The sequence below is a fragment of the Periplaneta americana genome, chromosome 13, assembly GCF_040183065.1.
Source record: "Periplaneta americana isolate PAMFEO1 chromosome 13, P.americana_PAMFEO1_priV1, whole genome shotgun sequence".
NCBI classification, from domain to species: Eukaryota; Metazoa; Arthropoda; class Insecta; order Blattodea; family Blattidae; genus Periplaneta; species Periplaneta americana.
The window spans coordinates 86,427,389-86,443,296 of NC_091129.1; the positions used below are offsets into that span (position 1 = coordinate 86,427,389).

General features: G+C 35.6%; 1 protein-coding gene across 1 annotated transcript in view; it reads left to right on the forward strand.

Annotated features, from left to right (window-relative positions):
• Positions 1-1,808: 1,808 nt before the first annotated feature.
• LOC138712085 (sodium-coupled monocarboxylate transporter 1-like) overlaps positions 1,809-15,908 on the forward strand; it is a 55,973-nt gene continuing 41,873 nt past the window's right edge. The window contains exons 1-2 of the mRNA XM_069843479.1: positions 1,809-1,867; positions 8,414-8,629. Coding sequence (XP_069699580.1) covers positions 8,421-8,629 — 209 coding nt within the window. The 5' untranslated portion in view covers positions 1,809-1,867; positions 8,414-8,420. The remainder of the gene's footprint in view (positions 1,868-8,413; positions 8,630-15,908) is intronic.

Below are 15,908 nucleotides of genomic sequence, written 5' to 3' on the forward strand. Positions count from 1 at the left end.
ATACGAAAAAAAACTTGGAGACGTATTGAAAGTGAGGCAATACATTCCATTGGAACATACTTTCTTTTACGAAGAGATCCTGAACTGGTCACCTTGTGACAAGGAATCTACAAATGACGTAGTTTCCAACGTCTAACAATACACTCTATAACAAATTGAAACAAATGATTTTGTGTAGTACTTTAGTGTTATTGTTCTCTCCTACTGGGTGTTCATTTCAAAGTGTGTCATGACGTCACTGTTATTGGGTCACCGATTTGAAGCGAGTTTCAGCTTATATGTTAGAGAAGTTGCCTATTATTTAAGGCGTTCCTCAATCTGAACTTGAGAACGTGTACGGTATAACTTGAAAGTCGTAGCAACAGATGGCGGTCTGTACGGTCTGTGTACTACCATAACCTCTTTCGAACTGTGTTTTGCGCCGGCAAGTCGTACGCAGGGTATTTGTTATCATCGGTTGCGTACGGTAACATTCCACAACACAAATCAAATGCTCCGTGTCCATGTTGACCGTCGAAGTTACACGGGATATGGGGAGAGGGTTAAGACGATTATTTATGTATTTATAAATAATCGTCTTAACCCTATCCCCATATCCCGACAGTACGTATTTCCAAACAGTTCACATTCCTGCTACTACCGGCGTTACCGTACGTATCGGCACGTAGTCTTCAGAATGAACGCCGTACTTGCTAGCCAACTTCTCTGCCTCTTAGATTATACACCTGAGCTGCGGAAGTGTAGGAAGATTGAATTCTCTAGGTTCATCAGCTAGCCACACGACGGCATACAGCGAGCCAAGACACATTTTGAACTGAACACCCAGTATATGCAGTTTTTAAGTATTAATTTAAAAGTAGAATTTTCACTTAAAACTGTGATATAAAATCACATATTAGTACATTTCTGTAGTAGGAATAATGATTAAAATGCAAAAATAATTATGTAAATGGTGACAGTAATGTAGTAATTACACACAAAAACATCGTTATCATTGTAATTATTAACATTTAGTTTTATTTCAAATATTACATTAGCGCAAAATTGTAAATTATATATATATATATATATATATTTATTTAACAATTCCTTGCAAAAAAGGGATAAGTCATGGTTCGATTAAACAACTTTAAACAAAAGTGTTTGAGGTGTCAGATGTCTAACATGATGTATTAGACTTCACTATTCATAAACAAAGTAAGAAAAAATATTTATAATGATTACTCCAGTATTGGAAGAAGAAAACAGTTTTTATTGATTATCTCAAAAGTAAGCTTTTATGATTTACCCCTTTCTGCAACGACCGATTCAAATAAATTTCCTTCCCAGGCAGGATTCGAACCACGAAAGTCTTAGTTACCAGTCTATCGTGCTCTGGAATGAACAAGGCTCTGAAATCAGCTACAAGGGTCGGTTCGGTTTTCTTTGTCACTACTGTAGCTTCTAGGTGGAAGGAAACCTTTCCATTCCTACTAAGCGACTAATGACCATAAACACCATAACTCGTATTTCATAGTATTTATGAATAAATAAAGCATTTTATGTAAACGTATCTCACATTTTCAGTTCATAAGATGAAAAAATGTTTAGTGTTCACTAAAGAAGATCTTGCTCTTTCCATTGCCACACATACCCTGAAGCTCTTGTGCATCATTCTACGCATTAATTATATGGAAGATATATTATGAAGATATTATGTTGTAAAGAACAAGGTTAGAAAGGAGGAACTTGAACGAGGTCGTAATTACTTTAGATAACGGGTAATTTTTCGTACTGTTCCTTCCTTCAACGCTAGAGAAATTTCTAGTAAGACGTTCAGTAGTCCGTCTAAACTAGGAGGAAATACTCCCAGCCACGAGCGCTAAAGGTAAGGCCAATATTTATTCACTAATATATCTTATATTCTGTTTTATATTGGGGATATATTTTCTCAAATATATAACATTTCAAAACTTTTTGACAATGAATTCATCACATTCTATGGTGAAAGCATAACTTTGTGTTACGTAGATTCACTAATACGTTTTCATTCACATTTTGATTATTTATTCTTCCAAAAATCGTTATTTTTTCAAGCTCATTTATTCATTTTTCAAATAATTTTCTCTATTTGCTTTTCACTGAATTATTATTTGATTAATTTAACAATTTTTCACATTTTATAATGTAATTGACATTGATAGGTTATATTTATCTATGCTCGACCATGCCGAAATGTAGTAATTATACACCTGGTAGTAGCCCTTTAATGCACCTCATTAAAGTACACCTATTCATTATAATTCAGTTGTTCAGCCAATGAGAAATCACCATTATAGCATTATAAAAGCGCAAGTATCGATTATTCTCGGATATGCAATCGAAAGACAACTAGCAAAACGTCACGGAGGCTGTAAATCCAATACTGTCGCAGAAGGTTATGTTCTGTTACTATAATAATTAGCGTTAATTGTAAATAATATTCAAATAAATTCAATTTGTCATCTCGTTTATCAATTCTAAATCAATTTCCACCTTATATCAAGACTAATGTCCATGTTATTCTCTAGATTATATCAAGGTCAATGTCATTCGTTCCTCGGAAAAAATCAATACTTTCGAGTCTGCGCACATCTCACAATTTAGAAGGTCAGTTCCGCTCCTCACTTCGATAACCATTACATGAATACTTATGAATAATTTCAAATTATAAATATGGTCGAGCATAAAAAGTAGTATGAAACTTGCCTATAATGGTAATTAAGACGCTCGTATGAAAATTATTAAACTCGCTTGCGCTCGTTTCATAAACAAACATACTCGCATCTTAATTACTACCATTATATAAAGCCTTCTATAAATTCTCAAAGCCTTCTCTGTCATTTCAATGAAGTTCAATCTATTTTCTCTCCTTTGTCTCTTCACGCTATTCTTATCTCTGAAACGTGGTTAAAGCCTTCCCTATCATCTTCTCTTGTAAGTTTAGATAATTACACCCTCTGTAGAAATGACCGAATCGGTAAACGCGGAGGTGGTGTTGCGATGTATGTGCGATCGGACTTACCGTTTAAAATTGTCTACCAGTCTTCGAATGAAGTCTTAGAACATCCTGAATATCTATTCATCGAAGTCGGTGCAAGCAACAAAAAGTGCCTCCTTGGAGTTGTATACAAACCCCCTAAATCAGGATTCTTAAGTGACCTTGAAACACCTTTGCTTAATCTTGTGCCTCACTATGACCATACTGTTATTTTAGGCGATTTCAATACAAACTTATTAAATTCAAGTAATTACGCTACAGTTCAACTTAAGAACATGTTTGAGTCTTACAATATATCCATCCTTCCTTCCGCAGCTACCCACCATACCCAGGAATCGGAGACACTTCTTGACATTATTGCCACGACTAATCCTCAGTTAGCATTAACGAATGGACAACTATCAGCGCCGGGTATCTCAGCACACGACATAATCTTTCTAGAATATTCCTTGTATTGTCCAAAATATAAACCTCACATCACATCATACCGTGACTTGAAGCATATTGAGCATGATGAATTAATCAACGATGCACTTAGCCTGCCTTGGACTGAAGTGTGGAATTTACCAGACATTGACGACAAAATCGAAAAATTTAACGACCTAGTAATTCAGTTATACGATAAACACGCACCTTTGAAAACCAGACGAGTTGGTAGACACCCTGCGCCTTGGATGTGCGATGCCATAAAATTACTCATGACAGACAGAGACACTGCTTATCGTAAATACAGACGGAGCAAGGACGAATTAGATTTTAATACTTACAAAGTTTTAAGAAATAAATGTAATCAAGCAGTAAGAAATGCTAAATTACGCCATGCACATTCCCTTATTCTACCTTCGGTCAGTGCGAAAGAATTGTGGCGTAACCTTAATAACCTGGGTCTAACAAAAGCAAAGCCTCGGGTAGATAACATCAACTTGTCACTCAATAGCCTAAATGAACATTTTGTCACTGCTCCACCTGAACCATTACATAAGCAAGAGACTCTTGAATTTCTCAGATCTTACCCCCAACCTGTGTGGGATAAATTCTTCTTTAAATACATTAACCCGACTGACGTAATGAAGACGCTGCGACGTATGAAATCTAAAGCCCAAGGTATAGACAATATAAATATCACTCTCCTGTATAAAATAATAGATGTGATCCTGCCGACCATCACACATATATTCAATGCATCTATTATGACTGGGTCCTACCCCTCACTCTGGAAAATGGCATTAGTGAAACCTTTACCTAAATCTAACACACCTTCTACAGTAAACCAATACAGACCGATATCAATTCTTCCCACTCTTTCAAAAGCATTAGAACATATTGTACATGGACAACTTATGAACTATCTCGACGAACACAAACTCCTTGATGACTATCAATCGGGTTTTAGACATGGACACAGCACTTCTACAGCCCTACTTAAAGTGACTGAGGACATCCGTGAAGCTATGGATAGGGGTGAAGTAACGGCACTAACTCTTCTCGATTTCAGCAATGCCTTTGGTTCTGTTGATATCGACTTGCTTCTTGCAAAGATGAAGGCTTTGCACCTGTCAGACAATACCTTGAGCTGGATGGACTCCTACCTACGTGACCGCCAACAGTGTGTTTCACTTGATAATCAATTCTCCCAATGGAGATGCACAAAGGCGGGAGTGCCGCAGGGCTCCGTATTAGGTCCACTACTTTTCTCTATCTACATTAATGACGTATCAAAGAACTTACAGTATTGCCGATATCACCTCTATGCCGACGACCTACAACTTTACATACATTCCAGACCCAATACGATCAATGAATCGATTGACAAGTTAAATTGTGACCTAGCCACTGTCTCCACTTGGGCGGCCAATTTCGGACTCGCACTTAATCCAAGTAAGACTCAAGCCATAATTATTGGACATAAGCGTTTAGTTAACTCCCTTAATAACAGTAATCTTTCCCTTATTCATCTGTCGTAAAAAATCTTGGCTTCTTTTTTGATAATAATCTAAGTTGGAATTTTCAAGTTAAAGAAACGATAAAAAAAATCTGTTCCTCCATTCACTGTTTGAGTCGCTTGAGAAACTTCTTGCCCCAGCAACTAAAACTTACCCTAGTGCAAACCCTAGTAACGCCGCACTTCGATTATTGTGACGTTTTTTAAGTGACCTAAGTTCTGAATTGTCAGTCAAGTTACAGCGAGCTCAGAATATGTGCGTCAGATACGTGTGCAACATCCGACGGTATGATCACATATCACCGTCCTTCGCAAGTCTCTCGTGGCTCCGACTTAAAGAACGTAGAACTTTACACTCTTAAAGAACGTAGAACTTTACACTCTTTGTCTTTACTCTTTCGAATTCTGCACACTTCAACACCAAATTACCTTTCGTCTCGTTTCTCTTATCTATACTCTAACCACGACGTAAATACCAGATCACTTATCTGTGGCACGCTAAGTATACCTCTTCATAGAACATCTTGTTATTCATCATCTTTTACAATATCCACCTCGCGTCAATGGAATTCCTTGTCACAAAGTATTAGGGGCTGCAAGACAATAAACACCTTTAAGAACAGCTTAAAAGATAACCTTATTAGCATTTCACTCCAATCATACTGATTTAAACTATCACTGACTACATTGTTACTTTTTCTTTAGACATCATCCTGATTGTGCTGTATTTTAATTGTCTCGTAATAATCTCTTTCTATTATCTAATATTATTTGAAATATATTAACATTCTATGTATTTTAGTTTAATTCTGCTACACAGTTTATTTCAGTGTTTAATTAATAGTTCATAGTATTTTGTTGTTTAATTTGTAAATAACTTTTGTATACATGTAACTCTCATCTAAATCAAATTGTTGGATTCTTTGTAAGTTCATGCATATGTATATACACTTTTTGCTGGTTGAGTGGAAGAGAAGGCCTTACGGCCTTAACTCTGCCAGCTAAAATAAATCATTATTATTATTATTATTATTATTATTATTATTATTATTATTATAGGCTCGTTGCATAATGTACTATTATACAACATTGATTATACAAAACATATAAGGAACACCCGTATGAGGAAAGCTCGTGTTCGAGTGTAGTTTATTATAACATAAGAAATACAAAAATAAATTAAAATTAAAAGTTAATTAAAACTCTTATTCTTAAGTTTTCGTCTTCATTCGTGAATTTATAATGTATTTCTTTCCACGTAATAATATTTAAATTATTTTACTTCGCTAGTTGGTTTACTTTCGTTTATTCGTTAAGTCGATCTTATTATCCATTCAAACTTACATGTATGCATTTATTTTTCATTAATTGAATCACTAAATATGAAAAGGTAATAAGTGACAGTTTTGAGAAAAATGAGTTAAGACTGTAGTCATATTAATTTAGGTATGCTCTTTCATTCTGCATGAAAAGAGGGAACAGGTCCCGCATCTCTTTAGTCTAGACTTCAACACTTTAGTTTTCATGTTTACTTTGAAAAGGAGTTTAGTCCACGACTTGTTCCCTTTCCATAAGAATTTCAAGTTTGTTGTTCCTGCCATCTAGAGGAGAAGAATACACTTTCAATATTCTATTGCAGCCTTGGCGAAAATGCCATGGTGCGCCGAGCCACTGTGTAAGCTGCAACGTGCATAGCACCTATGCAGGGAGGCGGACAACCGAAGGGGAAGTTCATGTTTAGGACGTGTAACGAAGAAAGAAATGAACAAGAAAACATAGGACACATTACCACAACCTAAAAGTAACAGTCTTCAGAATGTCTCTGCGACAAAGTTTCAAAATCAGGAATTATGTCACTTACTGCCAATCGTAGTTGATCACGAAGGTATTTGTCTGTCAGTCGTGATCTAAATTTGATTTTTACTATTTTCATTGTTGAAAATAATTTTTCACAAACGTAAGTTACAGCGAACATGGCTTCAACAGACCAAGCGAAAGAACGAAGCTTCAAATACTTATTTTTTTTCCAAAGATTTGAAAAGTTCAATATCTGTCAAGTCCTTACATCTAGTTTTCATTTAACGTCACATTGTAAATCTGTGAGTTTAAATTGAAAATCTAACCGCATTATTCGTACATCTGCTGTAAAAGAATCGACGTACAGAGATGATAATGATAATGATAATAATAATGATAATAATAATAATAATATTAATAATAATAATAATATTAATAATAATAATAATATTAATAATAACACTTAACCTTTTAATGTTTCATCATATTAAATGTATGATTTGTTCACAAATATTACTAGGAAAACGGTTATATAACATAAAATGGCATTATAAGTTACTACATGTTACTGATGAAACACTGAAAGGTTAAGTGTTATTGTTATCATCATCATCATCATCATCTCTGTACGTCGATCCTTTTTCAGCAGATGTACGAATAATGCGGTTAGCTATTCAATTTGAACTCGCTGATTTACTATGTGATGTCAAATGAAAGCTAGATGTAAGGACTTGACAAATGTTGAACTTTCAAATCTTTGCCAAAAAATAAATATCTGAAGCTTCGTTCTTTCGCTTGTTCTCTTGAAGCCATGTTCGCTACAACTTACGTTTTTGAGAAATTATTTTCAACAATTAAAATAGAAAAAAAAATTAGATCACGAATGACAGACTAATACCTTCGTGATCAACTACGACTGGCAGTGACATAATTCCTGATTTTGAAACTTTGTCGCAGAGACATTCTGAAGACAATTAATAAAATGTTAGGTTGTGATATTATTCATTTATTGTTCATTTCTTTCTTCGTTACACGTACTAAACATTAGTTTGTAGCCTTGTACTGTATAAAATTATATTTTAGTGCTTGACGTAAGGGAAATGAAAATACGTTAATAAGTCAGACACTTGCTCACTTCCCCTTTGGGTGTCCGCCTCCCTCCATAGATGCTATGCACGTTGCAGGTTACACAGTGGCTCGGCGCAAGATTACATTTTCGCCACCACTGGTGTAAATGCATCTTAATGGAGTCATGCTCATCGATTTGCGGGGAAACAGTTGGCGACACTGACTAAACAAAAGAACGATCATGCGATAAATTGATAGCGATAAATAGCCTATAGCTGAAAAAATTATCGCGATGTATGACTGTCATTGGTTGGAATTCAAAATTTCATTACACTTCATTGGTCTAAAATGGAATGACGTCATATAAACGAAATAGCCACCTTCATCTTACTCAGAGGTTAGGTAACAATAGTAATATTGTTAAAGCGTCGTAAAATAATCCACTCAAAGTAAATCAGTTTCCCTTAACTTAATAGTCTAAAAAGAGTTAATTATTTCAGTCAAATAAATAATTACCATTCAATGTTTAACAAGTGTGGGGAAGACGTCAGAACAAAAGGGCTTACAACACATTAATTCCTGTGCAGTGAAGCCATGAATATTACACAAAGTATTTCCGAACAAGAGGCACTACAACGCTTCGGCTGGCCAGATTACAGTATATTCGCCCTAATGCTTCTGGTTTCCACCATGATTGGGATCTACTTTGGATTCTGGGGTAAGAAAGAAGACACTCCAGACGAATACCTGCGAGGGGGTAAGAAGATGAACTTAATACCTGTTGCCGTTTCACTGGTTGTCAGGTAAGTAAACATACATTCACTTGAAACTGGTGAAATTCTTTCATTAAATTAAGATAATAAGTCTGTGATATATTAACGTATAAGCTCATAACTAGAGCAGTGCAAAGGGAGCAGTTGTTCGACACACCGGCAACAGGGCAAGGGTTGTAAATTCACCTTGTTTACCCGCAGAGGTCTGACACTGCGGTACACAGGATAGCTGCAAGCAGTAGGTACAGCGTAGTAAAGCAAACATCAATACTGAAGAAACATAAGAAATGTTCGAAGACATATAAATAGGGATGCACACAAACGTGTTGTCATGAAATTGAAAGAACAAGGCTGAAAATGTGGACAGAGTCATAGTTCCTCATCCGTGTTCCATGAAGAAATGTGTGATGCGTTTTTAGCAGCAGATATTCCTCTTCATAAACTTAACAACAAAACCATGTGGAATTTTTTGGAGAAATATACCGGTAGATCAATTCCACATCCATCAACATTGCGCAGGAGATACATACGGAAAAGTTACGACAAGTGTATATATGACATAAGAAATACATTGAAAGACAGTAAGATTTGGGTGTCAGTTGATGAGACAACAGATACGGTTGATCGTCATGTGGTTAGTGTTGTTGTCGGTGCAATGGAAGCGAGAGGACTTAATGGACCAATCTTCTTACTTGTGAAATGGTATATATAGTAAATTATAGTTCAATATGTACTGAATTTGAAAATGCTGTGAAGCTACTGTGGCCTTCAGGTATTGAGAGTGAGAACGTTTCTTATTTGTGACAGATGCAGCGCCGTACATGATAAAAGCTAGTAAATATTTATTTACTTATTTATTCACTTATTTACTTATTTATTTATTTACTAACTTACCTACTTACTACTTATTTGCTTATTTATTTATTTAACTAATAATTGTAACATAAAATATACTATATACAGAAAAACTTTAGCTCGCCCCTGAAAGAGTAGAACTGGTGCGCAATTCCCCAATATGATTCATGTAACGTGTCTCGTCCATGCCTATCATAGTACCTACCGCAGAAGTAATTAGACGTCAGTTTCCTGGTGTTGATCAACTTATTAGGCCTGTGAAAGAGATGCCCGCGTAAAAGCATTGAAGAAAATATGTCCTGGTATATCTCTTCCTCCTTCTCCTATACTTACTCGTTGGGGTTCCTGGTTGAAGGCCTGCAGTTATTACTGTAAATATTTCGACCAGGTCCAGAATGTTATTCAACCATTTGATGTGAAAGATGCATCTGCAATACCAATAGTCCAATGTCTGTTGGTTGAGTCACGCATGAAACAACAATTGGAATACACTGAATCGAATTATGGGTTTATTCCTGATTGTATAATTGTATGAGCTTTAGAAAAGTCTGGTACAAAACTGGTTGATCAGATTTCCCTATTGTGAAATATCTGAAAGAAAGTGACTCAAGCAGACGATAACATTGTTAAAATAATATCTGCGAAAATAAAAACTATGTTGAAAAAAATGGTGGATATTATAAACTCTGAAAGATTAGTGACAGTATTTCTGGAGATAAGGATTCCTTTGAAGAACTAACAGAAGTTGACAAAAATTTTGTACAGGATTTTACGTATGCCCCAGTTGTTTCAAAAGACGTAGAAAGAAGCTTCTTCACATATAAGGCCATGCTATCAGATAGACGACATTCGTTTTCTGTTAATAACTTACAATTGTCATTTGTTGTGCATTGTAACAATATTTGGAAGAAATCTGATAACGTATCATACGTGCATTAATAAATCACCTTCAATGTAATGAAAAGGAGAGAAAAAACAAAGTGCTTTTGCGAATAGGATATCATGAACCCGTTACAAATAAACAGTGGTTTTGTTTGCGTTCTGTATGAAATCATACATGAAAAGTATAGGTGAAATAGTTAATTAGTTTTGTAATTTTGAAATCTTATTAAAGTATCTGTAGAAAATTAATTGCAGAAACGTTAGGGAACCGTGTCATTTCTACTGTGTCGTCTGTACGTCAACACACCGTGTACATGACCGTCGCTTGTACACAGGGAACACGCCGAGTAACGTCGGAACCCTTGCTATGATGCCATTCTGTCTGTCATGTGCTCCGTCTGCACCGCTCTACTCATAACCGTTTCAATTTTGAAGTAGCAAGTGACTATAAGCGAGATTAAAATTGGTGAACTTATCTGTGTCACTCAGCTGAGGACGCCAAAAATGTGTTTGTCGCCTTATATCACTAACGTTTAATACATTATCTGTATAATCGATATCGAAAATTGACAATTTTTAAGAAAATCAACAAAGAAATGGGAAGCAAGATTTACTATCTATATGATTTTGACTGACCACATTGAAATAAATTGATGGGGATCATAAAGAAAATTGGCGTAGATTGGAAAGAGAGGAGGCTGTTCAGTGACCTTCATATGAAAAAACGAGTCAAAGTCAGGATAGGAGAAGAAATATCACAAAGACGCGAAATATGCAGAGGAGTATGTCAAGGATACCCTTTATCAACTACCTGTTCAACATCTACTTAGAGGATTTAGTGAAAAACTGTTTTCAGAACATGAGACGAGTGATAGTAGGAGGAAGAAATATAAAATCCATAATATTTGCGGATGAAAAAATTTAAATTATGGTTTATTTAACGACGCTCGCAACTGCCGAGGTTATATTAGCGTCGCCGGTGTGCCGGAATTTTGCTACGCAGAAGTTCTTTTACATCCCAATAAATCTAGTGACATGAGCCTGTCGCATTTAAGCTTACCTAAATGTCATCGCCCTTGGCCGGGATCGAACCCGCAACTTCGGGCACAGAAGACAAGTGCTATACCAACTGCGCTACTCTGGGTGACTTCGCTGATGAAATGGCGTTGTTAGCAGAAGAGATGATACTAAGGGATATGCTACTAAAGCTAAATGATAGCTGAGAGCAGTATGGGATGAAGATAATTGCAAACAAGACGAAGACTATGATCATAGGAAGAAAAGTAAACAAGGTAAACTTGAGAATTCTGAATGAGACAGTAGAGAAAATGGATAGCTTCAAATACTTGGGGCACTGCTGCTGCCAGGAAGTCGAAAGGAGAATAGCAATGGCAAAGAAAGTTTTTAATAGAAAAAGGAGCATATTCTGCGGACCTCTGGAAAAAGAACTAAGGAAGAGACTAGTGTCGTACTTTGTAACGAGTGTAGTATTTCATGGGGCAGAAACTTGGACATTATGACGTGAAGAAAAGCGACTTTCTGCATTTGAAATTTGCATATGGAGAAGGATGGAGCGTGTGAAATAGACAGACAGAATAAGAAACGAAGCTGTCTTGGAAAGAGTCGATGAAGAAAGAATGATACTGAAACTGATCAGTAAGAGAAAAAGGAATTGGCTGGGTCACTAGGTGAAGGATGTATTGTGAACGGGAAAAGAGTTCGGCGGAGAAGAAGATATCAGATGATAGAAGACATTAAGATATACAGGGTGTTTCCGAGATGATGTTACAAAATTTCAGGGATGATGGGGAAGGGCACATGTATCAATTAGAGATAAGGAACCATGGTCTGGAAATGACTGAGTCGAAAGTTATAAGCAAAAATAGTTGTGTGGAAATGGAATTGTAATTACGCAACACGTGTTTTCCTTCTCTTAACCTTTAGAACAGTCATGGAAAGATGGTATGGGCCGGATGTCTCCTACGTGGGTACTTGCCCGATACAATCTGTGAGCTTGTCTACTGTTCCCATTGGCTCATCCGTATTCGAAAATCAGGTCTGATTATTCCGCTCTCGTTTACTTCTCCATTTCACTAGGACTGTTCGACTGGACACTGCAACTTTTAGACATACACTGCTGTCTACAGACGTGCATATCAGGACCGATCATGTCCGTTACACATTACGCCATCTGCATTGATTTAGTGTAGTTTCCTGTCCCCCGCCTCTCAGACAGCGCACTGAATAGAATACTGTATGTAGATAACGTAAACACCGTCAGATGAATACGCACGGTATTTGTAAGATGTACAGATAAATACACTTAAATAAGGTGTACAGAGGAATAAAATTATTTCATTTCCACACAACTATTTTTGCTTGTAACTTTCCACTTGGCCATTTTCGGACTAGGGTTCCTTATCTCAAATTGATACATGTGCCCTTCTCCACCATCCCTGAAAATTTGTAACATCATCTCGGAAAACACCCTGTGTATATATATATATATATATATATATATATATATATATATATATATATATATATCATACGCGGAGACAAAGGAAGGCAGAAAATAGGGAATTGTGGAGAATGCAGTGAGAGACCTGTCCTTGGGCAGAACACTGTGAATGAATGAATGAATGAATGAATGAATGAATGAATGAATGAATGAATGAATGAATGAATGAATGAATGAATGAATGAATGAATGAATGTATTAATGAATGAATAGGTCTATATGAATAAGTATTAAGGAGACTCCTACACAAATGCATGGAAAAAATCATTAAAAAAAAAATTGGCAATATTTACAACTCCAAATAAATACAATAAGAAGTTGCAACCTTAACTTAATGCCAATTTTTAATCTTTATAATGGGTAATTTAGTAATAACTGAAGGTTCGGGAGAAAACATTTAGGCACATATTGTATATAATACCTTTACCTAGAACTACATAAGATCTGAATACAAATTATAAATCATTCATTCATATTGTTCTGCCCAAGGGCAGGTCTTTCACTGCAAACCCAGCATTCTCCAATCTTTTCTATATTTCGCTTTGCTCTTAATCTCCGCATATAACCCCTGCATCTTATTGTTATCATCTGATATCTCCTTCCCCGAACTTTTATTCCGTTCACTGTTCCTTCCAGCACATCCTCCAGTAGGTAGATTCTTCTTGGCTAGTGGCAAAGCCAATTTATTTTACTCTTCTTCATCGGTTACTGCAATATTCTTTCTTCATCCAATCTTTGTAGCAGAGCTGTATTTCTTATTCTATCTATCCATTTCACACGCTTTACTCTTCTCCATATCTATATTTCAAAGGCTTATAGTCGTTTCCCTTCACTTCGATTGTGTTTCTACCCCTTATAAAGCCACACTACACACAAAAGACATAACTAATCTCTTCGTTAGTTCTTTTTTCCAAAGGTCTGCAGAAAATGCTTCCTTTTTCTATTAAAAGATTCCTTAGCCACTGCAATCATCGTTTTGACTTCCTGGCAGGAGCTCACGTTACTGCTTATAGCACACCGCAAGTATTTGAAGCTGTAGAATAAAATTCTGCAGTGCTTGGGAAAAGTGGCATAAGTTAGTTTTCACAAACATTTTTAATAATTTATTGACTACTTACGGAACATCTGCTCGCTAGGGAAAAGAAACATAAGTATTTCTCACATTCCAATAATTCATACAGAAGAAAATCAAATCGACATAAACCAGTGTGAAGACAATTTTTTTTCCTTCTTCTGTAAAATTAACATTTTTGACTCGTGCCACTTTTCCCGAGCACTACAGAATTGTTCTACTGCCTCATTTCGAATTCGCAAGTTCAACTTCCATAGTTTTCTTCCGATAACCATCGTCTTCGTCTTGTTTGTATTTATCTTAATTCCATACTGCTCATAGCTCTCATTTATCTTCAGTAACATTTCCCTTTGTATGGCCTTCTCATCTTCTAATAACTTCATATTACCAACAAAAATGTCATGCACTTTATTCTTCTATCTCCTACTATTGCTCCTCCCATGTTTTGAAAGTAATTCTTCGCTAAATCCTCCAAGTAGATGCTGAACAGAGTAGGCGATGAAGGGCACCCTTATCGTACTCCTCTCTCTGTAACACTTCCCTTTCACATTTCTTCTCCTGTCCTGACCGATACTTTGTTTCATATAAAGATTACAGAATATCCTCCTCTTTTTCCAAACCACATTAATTTTCTTCAGGTTTTTAAGTTTATTTCAATGCACTCTGTCAAAAGCCTTTACCAGGACCACAAATATATTTATGTAATTCTCAGTTCTCGTTGGAATATATAATATACATCTCAAAAACAAATTCTGTTAGAAATCTAAGAATTTTTGCAGACCTTCTGAACTAAAGTACCTACATTAGAAGTAGAATTTTTATAGTATGCATTTTTTTAAGAATTCCAATATTTCACATAAAATAAGAATTTTAATTCTATTGGATTTTGATAATAGAATGACTCTTTCAAAGTAAATATAGAAACACTATTACAAGTTAATTTTAAATAATGCCAGTAAAAATCAATCTCCTTACAATAAATTGGTTTTTGAATAAGTATACCGACACTAATATAAAAATGTTTCCACATAAGATGTGACAGTGACTAAATAGTATATTACGTACCGAGAACTGTAAGTGAGACTCTTCTGGTCAATAATGCAGTTTCCTAGCAATCGAGATCAGATAAGTCGCTTACAGTTTGCGGTTAGTGAATAAATGTTTTGCAATACTTGAAAAAAATGTAAAAAGTAGGTAATAATAAATCAAAATTGCATTTATAAATTTTGCAATAGCTCTGTTAAATCCAGCAACACACGACTTGGCTGTTGCTATGTTGCTTTGAAACTAGTTCCCATTTCAGTTTGGTTGATAGGCTTTTCCCCTCTATTCACACTCTCTACCATCAGCGAAGGAGAAGATGCTATTATCCATCTCACAAACATTCAATTAATTGACTTTCAAGACAGTGACAAATTTAATTATTCACAATTTTGACAGTAATCTACATTTCCAAAGTCTACACTAGGAGTTTCTATTTCATTTTTATTGCTATCCAAATCAACTGATACATTAAAAAGTTAGTAACAGCAGAAGATAAATGTTTTCTTCACAGTTAGTTGCTACTCTACGGTATATAAAATGGGACAATCCGTGTTGCTCACACCTGATTTTATAATACAAACCGACATTCCTTAATTTTAGTTGAAAATACTGTAAGAACGGCACTAAAATATACTCAAACATGTAACTGTAAAACATTTGTATGGCTGTATTTTATATTTACCTATTGGGTACTTTATTTAATATTTTATTTTCTCTTGTATACAGCTTGAGGGGTGCAGGCATAAGAGGTAACAACTACCGCTCTATCGCTCACGGACTAGCAGAAGGGGAAAGAAATGCTCTTCACATCCTCTCAACTTGTATGAAATGCCGTTTAGTACTGTATTTCAGACATGTTCAAGAATTGTTGCAATGGCAATTAAGAAATGAATTGTAAATTTACTTTAACTGCCAAATACATGTCAAAAATAATT